At 47.2% G+C, this 19,237-nt stretch overlaps 1 protein-coding gene and 1 long non-coding RNA gene across 5 annotated transcripts in view; one reads left to right on the forward strand and one right to left on the reverse strand.

Annotated features, from left to right (window-relative positions):
- Window positions 1-19,237, forward strand: part of SMOX (spermine oxidase) — a 68,146-nt gene that overhangs the window by 43,488 nt on the left and 5,421 nt on the right. For all 4 annotated transcript variants that reach the window (XM_086888011.1, XM_086888010.1, XM_023926609.2 and 1 more), the window contains 2 exons: window positions 12,967-13,140; window positions 15,940-16,639. In XM_086888011.1, the coding sequence (XP_086744137.1) occupies window positions 12,967-13,140; window positions 15,940-16,639 (874 nt within the window). The remainder of the gene's footprint in view (window positions 1-12,966; window positions 13,141-15,939; window positions 16,640-19,237) is intronic.
- On the reverse strand, window positions 3,886-10,840 carry LOC147652863 (uncharacterized). The gene is made up of 2 exons (XR_015286540.1): window positions 10,251-10,840; window positions 3,886-8,864 (listed from the first exon to the last, which is right to left on the reverse strand). It is a non-coding gene; the product is annotated as an uncharacterized LOC147652863 (long non-coding RNA).

The following is a 19,237-nucleotide window of genomic DNA, read 5'->3' on the forward strand; positions in this document are numbered from 1 at the left end:
TCATGTCACCTCATCCCTTCAGAGGAGGCTGAGATAGCCAAGGCTGTGACACACCCTGTCCTGAGCTGAAAAGACAGAACCCCCCACAAGACAGCCAGCAACCCATGATGGATGCAGAGCCTAATCAGGGATGTAGGACTGACATGAACAGTGGAAAATGTATTCCTGAATGAGCAGGGCTAAATTTGTTGCCATTCCAAAGGCACAGCTGGCTCGGTCCCCACACGCTCACACCCTGCCTGGCTTTCCCTGCAGCTGCTGCTGGGGCTCCAGCCTGTGCCTTCAGCCCTGCTTCTCCATCTGGGTCTCTCTAGCCCCGGTTAGCTTGTCATCTGGACACCAAATTGTAGGGAATTCAAAGTGCAGGGGGTCTCCCTTGAATTTCACTCGGTCACGTGGAGTCTCTGAAACTGGATTTTAGCAAGGCAAAGTCTGAATTTTCCTGGAGTGATAGGCAAAGCACCCCTGTACCTCCAGAGCTTTGCCTCACTAATTCATCTGGAAAGTCCTTAGGCTTTTTCCAGGCACTTATCCAATCTTTTTTGGCTGGCTTCTTCTACCTCAATACAAGTTTTGCTGCTTTTTTGTTTGCAGTAGCCTGAATTTTTAATAGCTGCAGGGATGTCTCACAGAAGCCTTTATTTGGTTACAAGGAAGTAGAGCAGAGACTGCTTGAAGACTGCTCAGCTGTTCATTTCTCCAGCAGAAAGTTCCCTAGAAGAGGCTGTTGCCCTGCCCTGGGGTCAGTCAGGATCTGTCATGAGCTTGTGACCAAGGTGACCTGAATTCTCCTTGTGGAAGGAGAGCAGTGCCTTCAAGGAAGGTCTCCAGTCCTGCAGAGCATCCACCTGGAATTCCAACCACACATTGCCAAGGGAAGCACCATGAGAAGGGGCAGGACTTTCAGGATTGTCCTTCTTTGCTGTGTGGGGCTGGCACTGCTCAGGGTCACTGTCACTCCGTTTGGTCAGTCTCCAAAAGGAAAGAGGCACCAGCACCAGGAGGTTCCCCAGGGTGTGATGTCCACATCATGTATTTGTGTAATCTTCCCACTTTCCTCTCCATTCCTTTTAGGATAACTGGGGGAATCCTGGGGCTAGGAGAGGATTTTGGCTCTTCTTGATTATGCCACATCTGCATGACTCTCAGGAAAGTGGCCAGAGTGGGACCTCTAACAGTAATGTCTGCACCTCTGGGGTCTGTGTGTGTAACTCCTCAGAAAATGTGAACAGGGACAGTTTATCTCAGAGTTGTTCCTTTGTCTCTGCTAAGTCCTCGTTTCCCTTTCCAGAGAGGTATTTAAAGCCGATTCCCAGGTATTAGTGGAAAGTGGGAAGGAAGTGGTAAGCTGGACAGGTTAAATGCAGCTGAAAAATCACACAGTCCCTCACCAGCCTGATTTAAGAAAAGTGCCTGCTTTTACTTCAGCATTTCAGCAAGGATACAGTCCCTAAAGAGCTGCTTCCCAGGAACCCTCGCTTTAACAATCAGCTAATTAATGGCCTTGTTATCTGTCAGCTTTCTGGTGTGTGCTGCAACAGCTTCTGGGGGAGGGATGCAGCCAAAGAATGACAAGGTTTTCCATCCTGCACCCCGTGCTGGGCTTCCTGCCATCCCCAATTAAGCTGCAGAGCCTTGCCTTGCAGTTATCATGGAAAGCAGGACCAAGGGGCCACCGAGAGTCACCGTTCCCTCCCTGCCTCTATTGCACTGACAGATGTCTGGCCTGGGAACAGCACAGCCCTATCTCCATCAGGGTTTTTTACTGGACAGGGATTAAGTCACAGCAGTTTTTAAGCCAAGTGAGAAAAAGACAATGCTGGGCATCGTCAGCGGCGCTGACAGGAAGGAGTGTGGATGGGGATGTGCTTTCCTGACCTCCTTCAGTACGGAGAAACTTCTTTATTTAGCTTTGTTCTTCCTAAGAAATTGCCTTTTCCTGTGGTGGAGGAGCACGTAGGTAGTAAATAAACACGTGGAAGAGGAAGCCTGTAGGTAACAGAGGGGACATCCCTGCTGGAATCCACGTTCCCTGTACATGTGGGATGCCTCAAAGCTGGTCAGAAAGAAGACAGAAGGTGGAAGATGAAGTGAAACTGTTTCAGGACTATGGACATTCAATTAAACTCTTTTTAATTTCTTACCTTCAACCCCTTCTGTCTTACAGACCCAGGGAGTTGGGGTTGTTCAGGATGGAGAAGAGAAAGCTCCAGGGAGACCTTCCAGTGCCTGAAGGGGTTCCAAGAGAGCTGGAGAGGGACTTTGGGCAAGGGATGGAGTAACAGGAGAAAGGGAATGGCTTCCCACTGCCAGAAGTCAGGGTTAGATGGGATATTGGTAACAAATTCTTTCCTGTGAGGGTGGGGAAGCCCTGGCACAGGTTGCCCAGAGCAGCTGTGGCTGCCCCTGGATCCCTGGAAGTGTCCAAGGATACGTTGGATAGAGCTTGGAGCAATCTGGGATAGCGGAAGGTGTCCCTTACTAGATGGACTTTAAGGCCCCTTCCAACCCAAGCCATTCTATGATTCTGTGAATTCCCTGGAGGATTCTGTGCAAACCTTCAGAATGAGGGAAGAAAAACTGCTTAGAATGAATGGTTACTTGAGATGTTCTGTGTCTTTTCCTTCTGTTTTTTCAGACAGGCTTCCAGGGCCACTTGTTCTGTCCCAGCCCAGGGGAGCTTTAGAGTGAGAAATGTTTAGGTCATCCTGCTGGGATGTGAGATTGCCGGTGGTAAGAGATGGGAGTTGATGCAGTCTGTGCTTTGGTTTTGCTCCCTGTTTGTATCAGGTGTGTGACAATAGAAAAGCAAAGATTGTCTAGACTGTCGGAGGTGTAGCTCTCCTTGCTGCTGGACATGGAACTCTGGTTTGGATTCAGGGAGATTTTGAAGGGTTAACTAGAAAATCAGCAGAATCTTTCAGGTCATTCTTGTTGTTACCTTTCCCCAGGGTCTTTGAGGGAAGGCCCATTTCTACTGTCTCAGGAACCCTGCTGCTGAAATGCTGAATTGATTGTAGGAGTATGGGTTCTCAGATATTACAAGTGCCTGTTCCCAGTGACCCCAGTGGTGATCCCATAGGAATGACAATGCTTTCCCCATCTGGGGAAGGAAAGCCTGGATAATTCCAACTTCAGACAGCACAATTCTGCTCCTGCTTCATTGGAAATCTACCTTAAATGAGGTGTCCTAGTGAAGCTTTTCCATACCTTCTTTTACAGGATGTGTTTGTTGCTCATGTTCATTAAAACATACATTCTGAGCATCTTTTTCATTCATTTATTCTGACACTATATCTCTCAATGTTGGACCTGCTGTTGTTTCTCCTTTTGCTTCTTGTCTGCAGCAGCTTTGCTTCCTGTTCTTCCTCAGATGGTTCAGCACCCCCAAGAATCAGAATATCCTGAGATAAAGTGACTTAGGAGGTTCATCAAGTTCAGCTACGGGCCTGCACAGGAAAACCCCCAAAATCACACCTTGTGCCTGAGGGTGTTGTCCAAATGCTTCTTGAACTTGAAAAGCAAGGGAATAACAGGAGAAATAAGAAATCCTGATGTGATTGAACTTACCTGCTGTCTGATCTATGGGATGGCACCTCCAGGAAAGATTTTCCTTGATGGTTACAGCACAGAGAACTCTTGGGCATTCCTGCTCCCCTCCCTGTGGGGTGGTGAGGAATATAATGGTTAACAAAACCATAGTCAGGCTCACTTCTCCTGTGGGCCAAGTGGTGACTCGATCTTCTCGAGTGTGGCCCGGCTAGCTCAGTGATGAGGTTTCTCTTCACTCGAGTTTTGAGCCAGCATATGTTTGTGAGATTCACTGATCTTCTTCAAGAATTCAAGTCTATAGAGCGAGTAAAGAAATCAGGGGGGGACTCTCTCTCTGGTTTGCATTCCACAGTTTATTTCTGTGAAGGGGAATCCAAGGGACGAGAGACCAAGGATTTGGGGTCTGGGGGGTCTCTTTTAACAGGGTTTCTCGGAGGGAGGGAACATCAGAGAAAGAACCAATTATTTTTCTCAGTTAGTACATCTTACAAACTTTCTACAAATCAAGGTTACACACACCAAGATAAGAAATAACAGACACCAACTTCTTCAGATGCCCACAAAGGTGTAGGAGTATTCTCCACAGAGGGGCAGAGGAGCAGAGAGGGGGGGCTTGGTTTCCTGGCAACCCAGGGGGGAAAGAAAGGGAAGGCAAGGTAAGCCTGGCCTCTCAGCTTCCATAGCTCAGAGGCATTCTGGGACAGGAAAAACAGAGTTACAAACTTCCGTGTTGGAAAGAAGGGTTCTCTTCTCTCAACCCCGTGCTTTCCTGGGCTAAAGAAACTTCAAGCAGCTGGAAATGCCAGCGGGGTCCTCTCTTTACTCCATCCGGCCTCTCGCCGTGGGGCTGAGGAGAGAAACTTCAGTAACCATGGTAACTTGACGCCAGGTAAACAATTAGGAAAAAGAGAAGCTGGGGGTGGGGGGAGGATCACAAATAAAAGATGGGAAAAGATACATTTCAGGCTATCAACTACAACATCTCCCCCTAATTTTTTCCAAAAGAAGGAAGGGAACTTGGTTTTACTTCTTCAAACCAAGGGGAAGGGGTTTGGGGTATGTTGGGATTTGGGAATTCCACAGCATTTATCTGAGGTGCAGGAGAAATTAACTTGGTGGTAGTGCTAACACACCAACGTTGCAAAACAGAAAACATAATCAAAACAACAACAACAATTGCAAAAAACCCTAAAACAGTCCGGAAAACAGAAGACAGCCATCCCGAAAATCCCCATCCTGAGAAAATGTTCACAAAACTGTCATGCTGGGGATGGTTTCTTCCTAAATTACAAGTTAACAAGGAACAAAAAACATTAGCTGAATTCATCAATAAACAGATTCAACAGTGGAAAGTCAGGGTAGAATGGAGAATCTGGATTTCCTTCTCCACCCAAATACCTGTTTGATCTTTGAACTTCTGCCACTGAAATATCGGGGGGTCTTGTGGGGTGTTTTTCAATGTACGGTTTTACCCACCTCTGTGGGACCCACCGCAAACCCAGGGGTGTTGATACACAAGCGTATCCTCTTCCCCATGTCACTAATTTGTAGGGACCTTCAATTTTTCCACTCTCAGGGTCTCTCATCAGCACTGGTGGATGTTCCTTGAGCTTGTGTTTGCCATGAGGGGAGAAATGCTTAACCACAGGGGGGTTTTGATCTTCCATAGAACAATTTAAAAAATTGAGAGTGAACAGGGCTTTGCATAATCTTTCTTGTGGTGTTAACTTTACTTTGTCTTTCCATTGATTTTTCAAAACTCTTTTGAGTGACTGGTGTGCTCTCTCTACTATTGCTTGACCTGTTGGAGAGTGTGGGATTCCTGTCTTGTGTCTCACTCCCCATTCCTGCAAAAATTCCTTAAACACTTTTGAAATATATGCTGGTCCATTATCTGTTTTAATTTCTTTAGGGATTCCTAGTACAGAAAAAGCTTGCAATAGGTGCTTTGTGGCATGCACACCTTTTTCTCCTGCATGGGCTGAGGCAAAAATTGCTCCCGAGAAGGTATCAATAGATACATGTACATATTTTACCTGTCCAAATTCAGGAATGTGTGTTACATCAGTTTGCCATACTTCACAGCTTTCAAGTCCCCTTGGATTGACTCCAGCACCCAGGGATGGCAGAGCTGTGCGCTGACAGTGGGGACATGTGGCCACAATGGCTTTGGCTTGATCTCGTTTCAGATTAAACTGTCGAATCAGGCCTGCTACATTCTGATGAAACATTTCATGGCTTAATTTTGCCTGTTGAAACAGGTCAGGGAGTCTGGCCAGCCCAACAGGGGCAGCAGCCAGGGAATCAGCTCTGTCATTCCCTTCTGCTATGAAACCAGGTAATTCCATGTGCGACCGGGTATGCATAACAAAGTAAGGATGTTCTCGATGGGACACTGCATAAATCAATTTTGAAAGCAATTCAAACAAAGTTCTGTTTGAGATCTCCTTGAGGACTGCATTTTCTGCTCTGGAAACCACTCCTGCTACATAGGCTGAATCAGTGACCAAATTGAATGGTTCTGAAAATCTCTCAAATGCTCTAACCACTGCTGCTAACTCAGCAATTTGAGGGGATCCTTCCACATAATCAACATCTGATTCCCACTGCTGCGTCTGAGGATCTTTCCAGGTCATTACTGACCTTCGGGATGCTCCAGAAGCATCAGTAAAAACAGTCAAAGCTTCAAGGGGCTTCTGACTCCTCTTATCTTTTGGTACCAAATTAAATTTTGAATTAAACAATTTGTGTGCAGGGGCATGAACTGAAATCTGCCCAGTAAAATTCTCCAGAGCAATTTGCAGGGTCTCTTGATTCCTCAAGAGGTGCTCAAACATTTCCCTGGTCATCTTCACTGAGGAGGTTTCTTCCTCAGAGAGGCTTAGGGGCAAATGTATACATGAAAAATCACAGCCAGCAAGTTCTCTCATTCTCAGCCTGGCCTTTCCAACCAGCTGGGCCATCAATTCCTGTGGCCTTGTAATATTTTTGGACCGATGGTGACTGAGAAAGACCCACTCAATTATTATCAAATGGTCTTTCTGGTCCTTGTCCCACTGAAAAATCAACCCCTGAAGGTGTGGCAATTTCCCCATTACAATAAATTTGAAAGGCAGCTCTGGATGGCATCTATGTGCCTGTCTCTTTTCCATCATACTGCTTACCTTCTCTAAAGCATCCCTGGCTTCTGGAGTCAGTGTCCTTGGAGCACTCAGCTCATCTCCCCCTTTCAATAAATTGAAAAGAGGGGCTAGGTCATCAGTGGCAATGCCTAGCCAAGGCCTAACCCAATTCAGTGTTCCACACAGAGAGTGCAAGTCGGCTAAGGTTTTGGGATTGCTGTTAAAAGCCAATTTTTGAGGAACAATTGTTTTTGCTGTGATTTCCAGACCTAGGTATTTCCAAGGAGGCATCTTTTGTACTTTTTCTTCCTGAAGGGTGAGTCCTGCAGTTGTTAAAACTTCGATCACCCGGTCCAGTGTGGACTGGAGCAATTTTTCCTGGGGGGCACACACTAGCACATCATCCATATAATGCAGGATAATGGCTTCCCCCACCTCAGCTCGCACAGGGGATAACAAGGTGGCAACATACCATTGGCAAATCACAGGTGAATTTTTCATCCCTTGGGGGAGGGATTTCCAATGAAACCTTCTCATTGGGGCTTCTCTGTTGAGGGAAGGCACAGAAAAAGCAAACCTGGAGGCATCTATAGGGTCTAGAGGAATTTTGAAAAAGCAATCTTTGATGTCAATCACAGCCAATTCCCAATCTTGAGGAAGCATGGCAGGAGACGGCATTCCTGGCTGAAGAGGTCCCATGTCTACAATGACTTTGTTAATTTCTCTCAGATCATGAACTAATCTCCACTTGTCTTTCCCTGGCTTTTTAATGACAAACACTGGGGAGTTCCAAGGGCTAAAAGTAGGTTCAATATTGCCTTGGGCCAATTGCTCATCCACTAACTCATTTAGCGCCTTTAATTTCTCTTTACTCAGCGGCCACTGGGGTATCCAAATTGGGGAATCTGTGATCCATTCTAGTTTTTGGGTCTGGCGCTTCTCAGTGGCCGCAATCAAAAATCCTGAGGTGTTTTCGGAATTTCAATGCGGACTCCCCATTGGGACATGACATCTCTTCCCCACAGGGGAACCTGGAAATCAGTGACAATGGGGCGAATAGATGCTATTTGCCCATCAGGTCCTCTAATCTGAATGGGTTCCTTTGATATCTTGGCCAATTGGGCTCCCCCTATACCTTGGATGTGGCTAACCATCGGTTGCAGTTCCCATTGTGGTGGCCATCTCCTTTCAGGGATGACAGTCACATCTGCTCCTGTGTCTATCATGCCTGTCATTCCCATGCCTTCACTACCTTTCTTCAAATGGCATGAGATGATGGGTTTGTTTTCTCCCACTGCTTGAGCCCAGTAGATCTGAGGTGCTGCATCATCTACTGGGATCCCTGATGGAATGGGAATAGCTTGAGCAATTACCTGCCCTTGTGCCAGGTAGAATGGTGGGTTGATGCACCGTGCCAAAAGGATGAGTGCATCCAAGTCAGCTGAAAGAGTGACAGGAGAAATTTCAATCTCTGGGGGTGTGTTTTTTGTGTCCCCAATAACAAGAAACTTACAATTCAGGTCGGGGGTCAGTTTTTCCCTCAGTGGGTCAACGGAAACAACCGTCCAGTGGTGAGACCTAAAAAAATGATCTTTCACAGTAAACAATTTGAGAGGTAATTTTGGCTTCCAATCTTCATAACCCTTGATGTTATTTCGGTGGCAGAAGTCAGACCTGTGAGAAATGTGACATTTAAGAGTGTTATCACATTTAATTTTCCCTCCCCCTGTGACTTCTATTCCACTTGTGTCTCTGCGCGGAATAGACTCGCGCTGGGTATCTAGTTTTTTTGGTTCTGAGGACCCCCTCCCTTTTCCCGGTTTCCCTGCCCTTGCTTGTTAGGATATGGCACTTGGCAGAACTTTGCAAAATGTCCTGGCTGTCCACACCGATGACAGGTGAACGGTCCCTTCGGCTTGGCTGGTGATGGCAGAGTAGGTACAGTTGTGGCTGCAATCCTTCCTGGGGTTCTCTGGGAATCCTCAGTCCTTGGCATTGAAGTGCTGATTACATCCGTACACATCTCGATTAAAGTTGTCAAGGTCGGTGGTGGATCCTTCGGCAGCACCCGAATCAGTGCTTTGCAGGCTTCGTTCGCATTCACTCGAGCCATTTCCAACAGCAAGTCAGAGTGCAGGGTGGTATTCTGCACTTGTCTTTCAATCTGTACCTTTAATCTATTCACAAAATCTACAAATCTTTCATCAGAACGCTGTTTAACTTGAGCATAGGGAACAACAGATTCAGAAAGAGGAATACTGAAAAATGCTTTCTCTGCAGCTTTCTTTATTTTCTCTCTAACTCCTTTTGGCAAATTTTGGGCCTGGTCAATAGGTTCGCTCCAATCACCTTCGCCACATAAATGATTCATGGTAATTATTTTACCCATTTCATCTAAAGCCTCGAAATCACTGCTCAGTAATTCTCCCAAAAGGGTTTTCAACAATCTTTTCCAAGCCCCTTCCCAGAGCAAATATTCTCCTGGGGATAGAAGGCAGGAAAACAAATCCTTCAAATCATGGGGGACCAATTGGTTGGAGGAGAGGGTTGCCTTTAAAAGACTTTTAAAAAATTGGCTTTCCTTTCCAAACTCCTTTGCTGCTTTGCATAATTCCATTTTCAATCGAAATGACATTTCATTCCATTCTGGTAATGTTCCTCCCCTCCCATAAGTTACAGGTGCTGCAAAGAAGGCAGGTCTCTGTTCCTGGTTTGTCCCTTCACCCCCTCCCTTCCCCACTCTGTGTGAGCTGGAGGGAGTGACCTGGGAGCCAGCAGCAGAGAGAGGGCAGGCGGGGTTGCAGGGGGGGTAGGAGGGGTCAGGGGCGGGGTGCCTTGGGAGGGAGACACCCCTGAGGGGTGGAGCTGAGGCAGAGGAGGGAGGGTCTGGAGGACCAGGAGGGGGGAGGTCTTGGGGGAGGAAAGGGTTGAAGGGGGGAGGGGAAACAAAGGGATTGTGGGAAGAAGAAGCAACTTGGGGGTCGACCATGTGCTCACCACCATTTTGAAGTTCCTGGGCCCTTTGTGTAACACTTGGGGGGAGACTCACCATGTGGTCTCCTCCATTTTGTGTACCCAAAAGACCACCAGGAATAAAAGGAGAGGGATATTGAGGGTAAAGAGGGGTAGGAGAGGGAGCTGGGATGGGTTTTAGGGAAAGGTTTCCAACAGCTTGGCCAGAGCTACTGGAACAGGGGTGCTGAGAGGACTCCCCCAGCTTAGGGTAACAGGGTTGAGGTAAAGAAACAGGGTTATCAGGGTTAGGATTGGATAACCTTTTTTCTTCTTTTTCAATAAGGGTTAGTCTAATCAAAACAAACAAATGGATTACTTTCTCTGCTGAACTATCTCCAGCATTCACAGATTCAGTCAATTTTGTCCCCACTCCGTTCCAAAAGGAAACAGAAGTTATATCTGCAGGAGACACTTGAGGAAAATTTAAAAAAACCCAATTCACTAATTTTTTCACTTTTTTCTTAGAAAACGGTTTCTCTCCAATTTGCAAAATGCCAATCACTTGATTAAAAATCCCCCTTTGTGCTACAGACAGTCTTGCACCCATCTCTGTGATCTCACCTGTCCGTTGCAGCTATTTCACCAACGGCTCCAAACTGCTCTGCATCCAGAAGTTTCACCTGGGATGGGACTCTTCTCTCACCCACTCCCTCTTCACCACTTCCCCCCTTTGGGGAATTCAGTCTTCTGAATGCTCCTGCCGTTGTCTCGCTCTCAAAAGCAGCCCCTCGGTGCACAGGGGTTCTTGCTTTTCTCCCCAGCACGTCTTCCACTTAGAACAGCGAAGAGACACTTCTGGGGTAGATGTCGTCCCAGCGGTGGTCAGAATCTCACCTTCCGTGGTTCTTCTGTCCCCTTCATTGAGGGACAGGCCAGCCCCACGTTCTGGGCGCCACCTGACTCGATCTTCTCGAGTGTGGCCCGGCTAGCTCAGTGATGAGGTTTCTCTTCACTCGAGTTTTGAGCCAGCATATGTTTGTGAGATTCACTGATCTTCTTCAAGAATTCAAGTCTATAGAGCGAGTAAAGAAATCAGGGGGGGACTCTCTCTCTGGTTTGCATTCCACAGTTTATTTCTGTGAAGGGGAATCCAAGGGACGAGAGACCAAGGATTTGGGGTCTGGGGGGTCTCTTTTAACAGGGTTTCTCGGAGGGAGGGAACATCAGAGAAAGAACCAATTATTTTTCTCAGTTAGTACATCTTACAAACTTTCTACAAATCAAGGTTACACACACCAAGATAAGAAATAACAGACACCAACTTCTTCAGATGCCCACAAAGGTGTAGGAGTATTCTCCACAGAGGGGCAGAGGAGCAGAGAGGGGGGGCTTGGTTTCCTGGCAACCCAGGGGGGAAAGAAAGGGAAGGCAAGGTAAGCATGGCCTCTCAGCTTCCATAGCTCAGAGGCATTCTGGGACAGGAAAAACAGAGTTACAAACTTCCGTGTTGGAAAGAAGGGTTCTCTTCTCTCAACCCCGTGCTTTCCTGGGCTAAAGAAACTTCAAGCAGCTGGAAATGCCAGCGGGGTCCTCTCTTTACTCCATCCGGCCTCTCGCCGTGGGGCTGAGGAGAGAAACTTCAGTAACCATGGTAACTTGACGCCAGGTAAACAATTAGGAAAAAGAGAAGCTGGGGGTGGGGGGAGGATCACAAATAAAAGATGGGAAAAGATACATTTCAGGCTATCAACTACAACAAAGTGGTGGCTGGGTTTTAGCAGGGCTTTGCTTGTCCTGTGAGTGTGTTATCTGCTTACAGAGCTCAATCAGCTTATGAAAGCCGAGCTGGTTGTGCTGACGCAAGGTCTGTGCAGCCTGGACCTGCTGCTACTGCTTGTGGCCTCAGAAATCCACGGACCTGAGAACCAGGGGATGCTGGAACTGCCAAAGTTTCCTTTGCTGGAAGCTTTTGTTTCATACAGGGCATTGGGCCCCAGCTTTTTTGTCTGGGAACCTCCTTGGAATGGCTGTGTCCCAGGCAGTGTCTGCAATTCTCTTCTGTCTTCTCCAGTCCCACTCATTTTCCTTTTGATTGTTTCTTCTCTGTTTTTATAGTTTATTTTGCACCCCCCCCTTTTTTTTTTCATTCTTCCACTTACTTTCTTCAATTTCCTCCTCATCCCTTATTTGTCAACTCACCTTCCAACATTCGCTCACAGACCTCCTCCCTCTTACTCCTACCACTGCAGTGTGTTTATCCTCCTCCCTTTCCTCTTTCTCCCTCTATTTTGCCTCCTCAAATTCACTTTATTCCTAAAACCCAAGATAAAATCAAGCTCTTGAGGAAAACTGGAGTGGGAAGAACATAAACCATGGTGGATTAGCCCTATCAGCAGGGAATGGGAAGCTCCAGGAGCTCAGTGAAGGCAAAGCTGCCACAGTTTCACCAGCTTTGTACCAGATATTTACTGTAGACTTCAACTTCTTGACATATCCAAATCTGTCTCCAAAAAACGATCATAAACTGTATTCAAACCATCTTTGACAGGAAAAACTCTGTAAGCAGGGATATCCCTTGTGCTTGTATATTGTACACCCTGTGGCATGATGTGAATGAGAAGGGGACACATTCTGGACAAACAAGTCATTAATGGGATGTGCTGCATTTCTGAGAGGCATCTCTTGAAAGCTTTGCTGTGTTAAAAGATTCCTCTTGAGGTTTTTTTTCCCCCATAGAAAGGAAGAGCCATGATGCAATTGCAGGCTCTTCTGGCAGTATTTTAGGTAGAAATACAAGTTATCCCAGGCAGCCCCAAGCAGAAGGTCCGAGGTGGATGGTGTTTCCTTGCCTTTAAGTAACTTGTATGGAAAACTGGGGTTAAAAACCACCAGGAATATCTTCAAAGAAGAGTGATTTGTTACAAAGGATTTTTCTTGTGGCTCCTGGTGAGGGGCTCTAGAGATGTCAGTTTTCCATGGATTTCTGCCTGTCCTGTGCTCAAGTAAAGTGTGTGCATACAGAATTCCTTTGCTGTTTTTTGCTTCCTAATTTCATGGGACAGCAGGAAAACAACTGAGAAACTGAATTCACCCCACTCTGGTGAATTCCTTCTAAATAATGGAGAGGCTGTAAGGGCTGGTTTCAGATTAGAGCAACCTGGGATTGCACCTGGGACACGGAGGTGGGAGAAGATCTGGTGCTTTTCGGCGGATGTGAGCAAGGACGTGGGTTCTGCTGGGAGGAGGAGGAGGTGATCTGAATGCGCTGGGTTGCGACAGGTGTAGGAACATCCTGTTGGGAATCCCGTGGCCCATCCTCGTGTCCTGTCTCTGGCAGGTCTATAACCTGACTCAGGAGTTCTTCCAACGAGGTAAACCAGTCAATGCTGAGAGCCAGAACAGTGTGGGCGTTTTCACACGGGACGTCGTGCGCAAACGCGTCAAGGCCGACCCGGATGACACGGAGGCCGTCAAGAGGTTGAAACTGGCCATGATCCAGCAGTACCTGAAGGTATGTGTGCACATCATTGGGGTGTTTTCTTTTTCTTTAAAGTAGAAGCAAACAAATTCTGAACCTCAGGCAGCTGGCTGAGCCCTGCCCAGCCCTGGAAATTGCTTTTTGTGCTCTCTTGCGGTTTGTGTTTCTATTGACAACTTTTTGACAGTGGGCTGCAAGGAAAAATGCTTTTACTCCTTTTTCTTTTTTTTTTTTTCTTACCTTAAACCTTCAGTTTTCTTCATAGAAGAGGCTTTCCTAGGCCTTGTTAAATTTTCTGGTGTGATTTAGTGGTTTTTTTTACCACCTGAAGCTACTCTATAGTTAGGTTTTTTAGTAATGTCTTATCTTGTGGCTTACACCTGCACCCCCTGATCCTGCCTGAGTGTTTTTCACCTCTCAGAGACCAGAAGAAATGTAACTTTGATACTAGTAATTTGCTGAAGAAATCCCCAGAAGCGTTTTGAAGGTTAAGCAATAAAATTCAAGATAAATTGTATAAACCCAGCTTTCCACATGGCTTCCATAGTTCTTTTTATCTCCTTGGTGCCTTGGCTAAATGAGTTCTCTGTGGGATGAGGACTTAATGCTGCGTCAGGCACTCCACAAGTAAAGTGTATCAGTCATTTTTATTTCACTTAGAATGACTTAAAAGCTTCTGAGATGAGGCAGGGCAGGCAAGCAGCACTTTGTCATGTGTTCACTGTTTTCAGGTGGGAAGCTAAACCAAAGAGGAATAAAGACCTGAAGGTCTCACAGGAGATTTGAGATAAAGCTGAGGTTTGAACCCCTGGTGTCCTGAGCCTGATATCTCACCATCCTCACCCAAAACCTTTTATTGCAGGGTGTCTCCACAGCTGCCATGTAAAGCTCAGTTATTTATTGTGTTACCCATAAAATAGCACCCATGCAGACAGGGTTAATTGGATACAGCTCTGGGTTTCCTGTTCCTCACAGGTTTCTCCTGTGCTTGCTCCAGGCTGCCACAGTCAGAGCTGTTTCTGCAAGTCTTGCAAATCCCTTCTCATGCAAATACCTGAGAACAACAAAGCTTCTCATGCTTTAGACTATCAGATGACAGAGTGGGGATTAACCTGTCTCGGGTTAGAGTCTTGGTAGTTGGTTGTTTTCCTCCCTGACGTTTTGCCTTCATGGTTGAAAGAATCAAACAGCAGCCAGTGTTTAACTTCATAATGAGAAATGTCCTGTTGGAGCATCCAGGCAGGATGAGGATCCTGCTGTGTGCCACGGGTTTTGTGTTGTGTGACCCTGGGGGAGGGCTGGGAAATGCTTGGGTGGGGTGGAACCACAGCACAGTCCAGAGATGGGTCTTCAGTCAGTCTCCACTGGAGTCATCAGGCAGTGACCAGGACAGGGAAGGCACCTGTTTGTCCCTGCAGTCACAGGAGCAGCCTAGGAACTGCTGGCACAACCCTGACTTGTTCACTTTGTCCCAGCACAGAGATTCCTGCTCTGCACCAGGGCACTCCACAACAGGGAGACGGTCTAGGCTTGTCAGGCTCCCAAGCACAGTCATTAAAGTGTGGAAAGGCCTGGAAAATAGGTCGAAGGGTGAGGCAAGGAATTGTAATATTCCTTAAAATGCTGAGAGAATTACAGTGTTCGAGCGATTGTGACTCCGGTGATGTGAAGATTTTAAGATCGCTGTGTCCTGTGCATCAGGATTATCATTAGAAGCTTATCACAAGACAGGCCAAACATCCTGCCTTTGTTCCAGGGATTGTTGGGAGCTGCAGCTATGCCTAATACTCCTACAAACATTAACCAACAGGTTAATGGATCTAAAGCTTTGGTAATCACATCAAACACACGTGGCTCACATCTTGGCATTTCCCTTTCCCGTCTCCTTCAGTTCCTTCAGTGCCGGGTCCTCTCGCCTCTGGCAGATTGTTGGCTGGCTGATTGCTGACTGACAGCAAGCTGAAAGCTGCAGACAGCAGAAATAGCTGCCAGAAGTTTCATGTGGCTCCTCATGGGAACATTTATTAGCACTGGAATGAGCATCTGATTAACACAGCTCCAGGTTCTGCTGTAGGAGCGGCAGACAGGAGGTCTCTGGGAACTGCAGGGGATTTTAAAGGATAGAAAACAGAATTTTAACCCAGAATTGTGCAGAAGCAAAGACATCATGGAATTATAGATTCAAAGAATGGTTTGGGTTGGAAGGGACCTTAAAGACCATCCATTTCCATCCCCTGCCATGGGCAGGGACACCTTCCACTATCCCCGTCCAACCTGGCTTTGAGAACACTTCAAGGGCTGTGGCAGCCACAGCTTCTCTGGGCTACCTGTGCCAGGGCCTCCCCACCCTCACAAGGAAGAATTTATTCCTCATATCTAATTTAATTTGACCCTCAGTTTAAAGCCATAATTCTTTCCCCTGTCACTCCACGGCCTTGTCCAAAGTTCCTCTCCAGCTCTTTTATAGCCCCTTTAGATACTGAAAGGTGGCAGGATGTCTTCCCAGAGCTTTCTCTTCTCCAGGCTGAACAGCCCCAGCTCTCAGCTTGTCTCCAGATCAGAAGGGCTCCAGCCCTCTGGTCTCTGAACTCTGGATGATACAACTCAAACTCTTCACCATGACAAAATGGTTTCTCTGGTTGCAAGAAAGGCTAAGGATTGATTTTTGTCAGATCCTATGGCCAAGCACTTCTTTACTAGCAAAACTAATCTGGTTTCAGAATGGAATTCAGCATTCTCATCTCACGCAGCTCCTCTGTGCCCTTGCAGAGCTGTGCTGTGGCTAAAGGAGTTGCTCTGTGGCAATGTTGCTTTTGTGTTGCTTTTCCTTAGGTAGAGAGCTGCGAGAGCAGCTCCCACAGCATGGATGAAGTCTCGCTGAGTGAATTTGGGGAATGGACCGAAATCCCCGGGGCCCATCACGTCATTCCTTGTGGTTTTATTAAAATCGTGGAGATTCTGGCCCGCTCCATTCCCAAGTCTGTCATTCAGCTCCGCAAGCCGGTCAAGTGCATCCACTGGAACCAGTCGGTCAGCAAGGAGATTGAGAGGGTGGCTGACCACAACAGTGACCTCCCCGAGGAGAACAAGGGCTCCAATGTCTTCGTAGAGTGCGAGGACTGTGAGTTCATCCCAGCTGACCACGTCATTGTGACTGTGTCCCTGGGAGTCTTGAAGAAGCGCCACGAGAGCCTGTTCCATCCCCGCCTGCCTGAGGACAAGGTGATGGCTATTGAGAAACTGGGAATCAATACCACTGACAAGATCTTCTTGGAGTTTGAAGAGCCTTTCTGGAGCTCTGAATGCAACAGCATCCAGTTTGTCTGGGAAGACGAGGCGGAGAGCGAGAGCTTGACTTATCCCGAGGAGCTGTGGTACAAGAAGATCTGCAGCTTCGATGTGCTGTATCCTCCCGAGAGGTACGGCCACGTCCTCAGTGGCTGGATCTGTGGAGAAGAGGCTTTGATTATGGAGAAGTGTGATGATGAAACTGTGGCAGAAACCTGCACCGAAATGCTACGTAAATTTACAGGTCAGCCGTGCTCTGGTGGGAGAGGGAGCGTGGGGCTGGGGGATCGAATAACCACGAGGAAGGAAATGCTTTAAAGTCATTTTTAGTTCTTTGGCATTTTGTGTCACTTTGAACGTGCCTGTGCTTCCAGCATAGCTCCTGCTTGGGTGTGCCTGGGAGCTATTTATACAGAGGGGCTGATAAACCAGCTCAGGAAGTGGTGGGCAGAAGTGCTGGAGGATTCCACATCCTCTGCTTTATTGAATCACAAATAACTCTACAGCAGCTGAAGCTGTCAGGCTCTGAGGGCTGATCTCAGCTGTGGAGAGCATCACAGCCCTGTCAGAAGCTGAACCTGTTTAGATCAGCTGAGGTGTGGTTGAATCACACCCTTGACTTCCATTTAATATCAACTCTATGGAAATCTCAATGGCCTAAATTTCAAAAAATTGATTGATATTGAGAGTTCCCATTTTCTGGGTTCATTACTGGAACCTTCCTGGACTTCCCAGATTTCATGTTCTGTGATCACACATCACTTTAAGGGCAGCAGTTGGACCGAGGCAAATCTTAGGTGTATTACACTGAGAAAATCCAGATGAAATCACTTAAAGCAATGATTCTTGGATTTGATTCTGGGCTTTAGTTTGTCCACAGTCACTTCTCTAGAGGTCACACACCTTACCAAGAAAAGGGATTTTTGTATCTGAGAGTCTTTGACATCCTCTGATGGGAGACACTATGCAAGTGCAGGTGTAAGGTAGTAACACTGAAATAGTGGTGGCTTTAATAGCAGTTTTGAAATAAGGGTTTTGAATTTATACAGAATTACAAGCAGTTATAAGAGCAGCATCTTCCAAGATTAGATGTGGTTTATGCTGTTTTAGAGATGGCTCCTGTGATTAAATGATACATATCTTCCTGCTAGCTGGTGTTAGCCCAGTCTCAGCATCCAGTGGGTTTCCAACCTTACCTCTTGTCCATGGAGCTCCAGCTAACTGGAGAAATTTGCCTTCACAAGTGCAGCTTTCCCCTGTCCTTACTGACCATTTGCTACCAACAACTTGGAGATCCAAAGTCACAGAATCACAGGATGTCCTGAGTTGGAAAGGACCCATCAGGATCATCATGTCCAGCTGTTGGCCCTGCACAGGACGCTCCAACAATCCCCTTGTGCCTCAGAACATTGTCCAAATGCCTCTTGAGCTCAGACAGGCTTGGTGCTGTGACCATTCCTTGGAGAGCCTGTTCCAGCACCTCTGGGTGAAGAACATTTATCCCTGGAATCTGAGGACTTCCTGCATAACTGAACAGCCAAAAGAGGTTTTGCCACTCTCTACAGGAGCTGTAGGGTAGAGACTCTGGATTCAAAAGCTCTGATTCAGTGCCCAAGCCTGCATCCTTGTTTCAGCTGTGCCTCCTGAGCTGTTGGTGTGCAGGGGTGTTGGGTGTCCCCATGTCCCGTGTCACATCAGTCCCTGTGTGCCATCTTTCCCCTGACCAGCAGGGAACTGCTGCTCTACACAGGCTTAGCAGGAGGCTCTTCTCTCACAGGCCAAGTTGTCGCAGTGCTGAATGGACAAACAACCTTGTTTGTTGCAGCTTTTCTTTCTTAAGGCCTATTTAAAAAAAAAAATAAAAAAAATCCAAAACCCACTTCAATTCATCAGTGGGAATTTGGCTCTTTAGGTCTGTTGTAGTTTGGCACATGGGGGTTTGCTCTCCCTCTTCCTTCTTGGGCTTCTTCACAGTTACTGTTTGCATGTGTTGGATGTTCCTCTCCTCCCAGGATGGAAATGTGTTGGCTCTGGGCCGTGGGTCTGTGCTGCAATTGCAGTTCCAGCTGATGCTGCACCTGGTCACTGTCCATCATGCTCTTCACAGAGCTAATCCCAGGTTATCTCTCCCTGGAGAATTCCAGACTGGATTTACCAGGGCCTTGCCCTGCAATGAGCTTTTTGGGCATCAGCTGAGAAGTGGCCTCGCAGCTGCTCAAAACTGTGAGAGGAAGAGTCTTGGAGCACCCAGTACCCAACATGACCTGTTCCACTTCCTGCCCCCAAACCCCCTGTTAGTAGAAAACCTTTTCACAGCTCTTGCAGGATTCCCTGGCTAAGGGAGCTGGGTTTATCCTGTTTCCCTTGCTCCCCTTTTCCCTGGAGGTCCCAGAAGGAGCAATACCTCAGGGCTGATCTGGGCCAGGTGCCAGGCTGGCTGAAATAACAGGAGTGTGCTCAGCTCTCCGTGCACCTCCCTTCTCTGCTGATCTGTTCCAGGGGGAGTGTGAGTGGGGATTAGGCCAGCAGCCTGTGGTACACCTAGAGCCACCTTTGAGCATGGCTTCACTCCTCTGCTCCAATTAGCACCACTCAGCCCAGCTTTGAAAGCCTCTCCCACCACTCGAGTTCACACAGGTCAGCTAACCAAGGTAGAAAACCTGGTAATTTATACTGCCAGGATCCTGACCTCCATGGAAAGCCTGGATCTTCCATAAGGCAGCTCAGAACTTCCACACCTCACTTGGTGCTCTGTGACATCTTCTGAAGCATCTTTTCTCTAGTGAGTATAGAGGGAGCCTTACATTCAGTAATGAAACAGATACTTCCAGCCTTTTAATGT

Source organism: Cyanistes caeruleus, chromosome 5 (assembly GCF_971803275.1).
Source record: "Cyanistes caeruleus chromosome 5, bCyaCae1.hap1.1, whole genome shotgun sequence".
NCBI lineage: Eukaryota > Metazoa > Chordata > Aves > Passeriformes > Paridae > Cyanistes > Cyanistes caeruleus.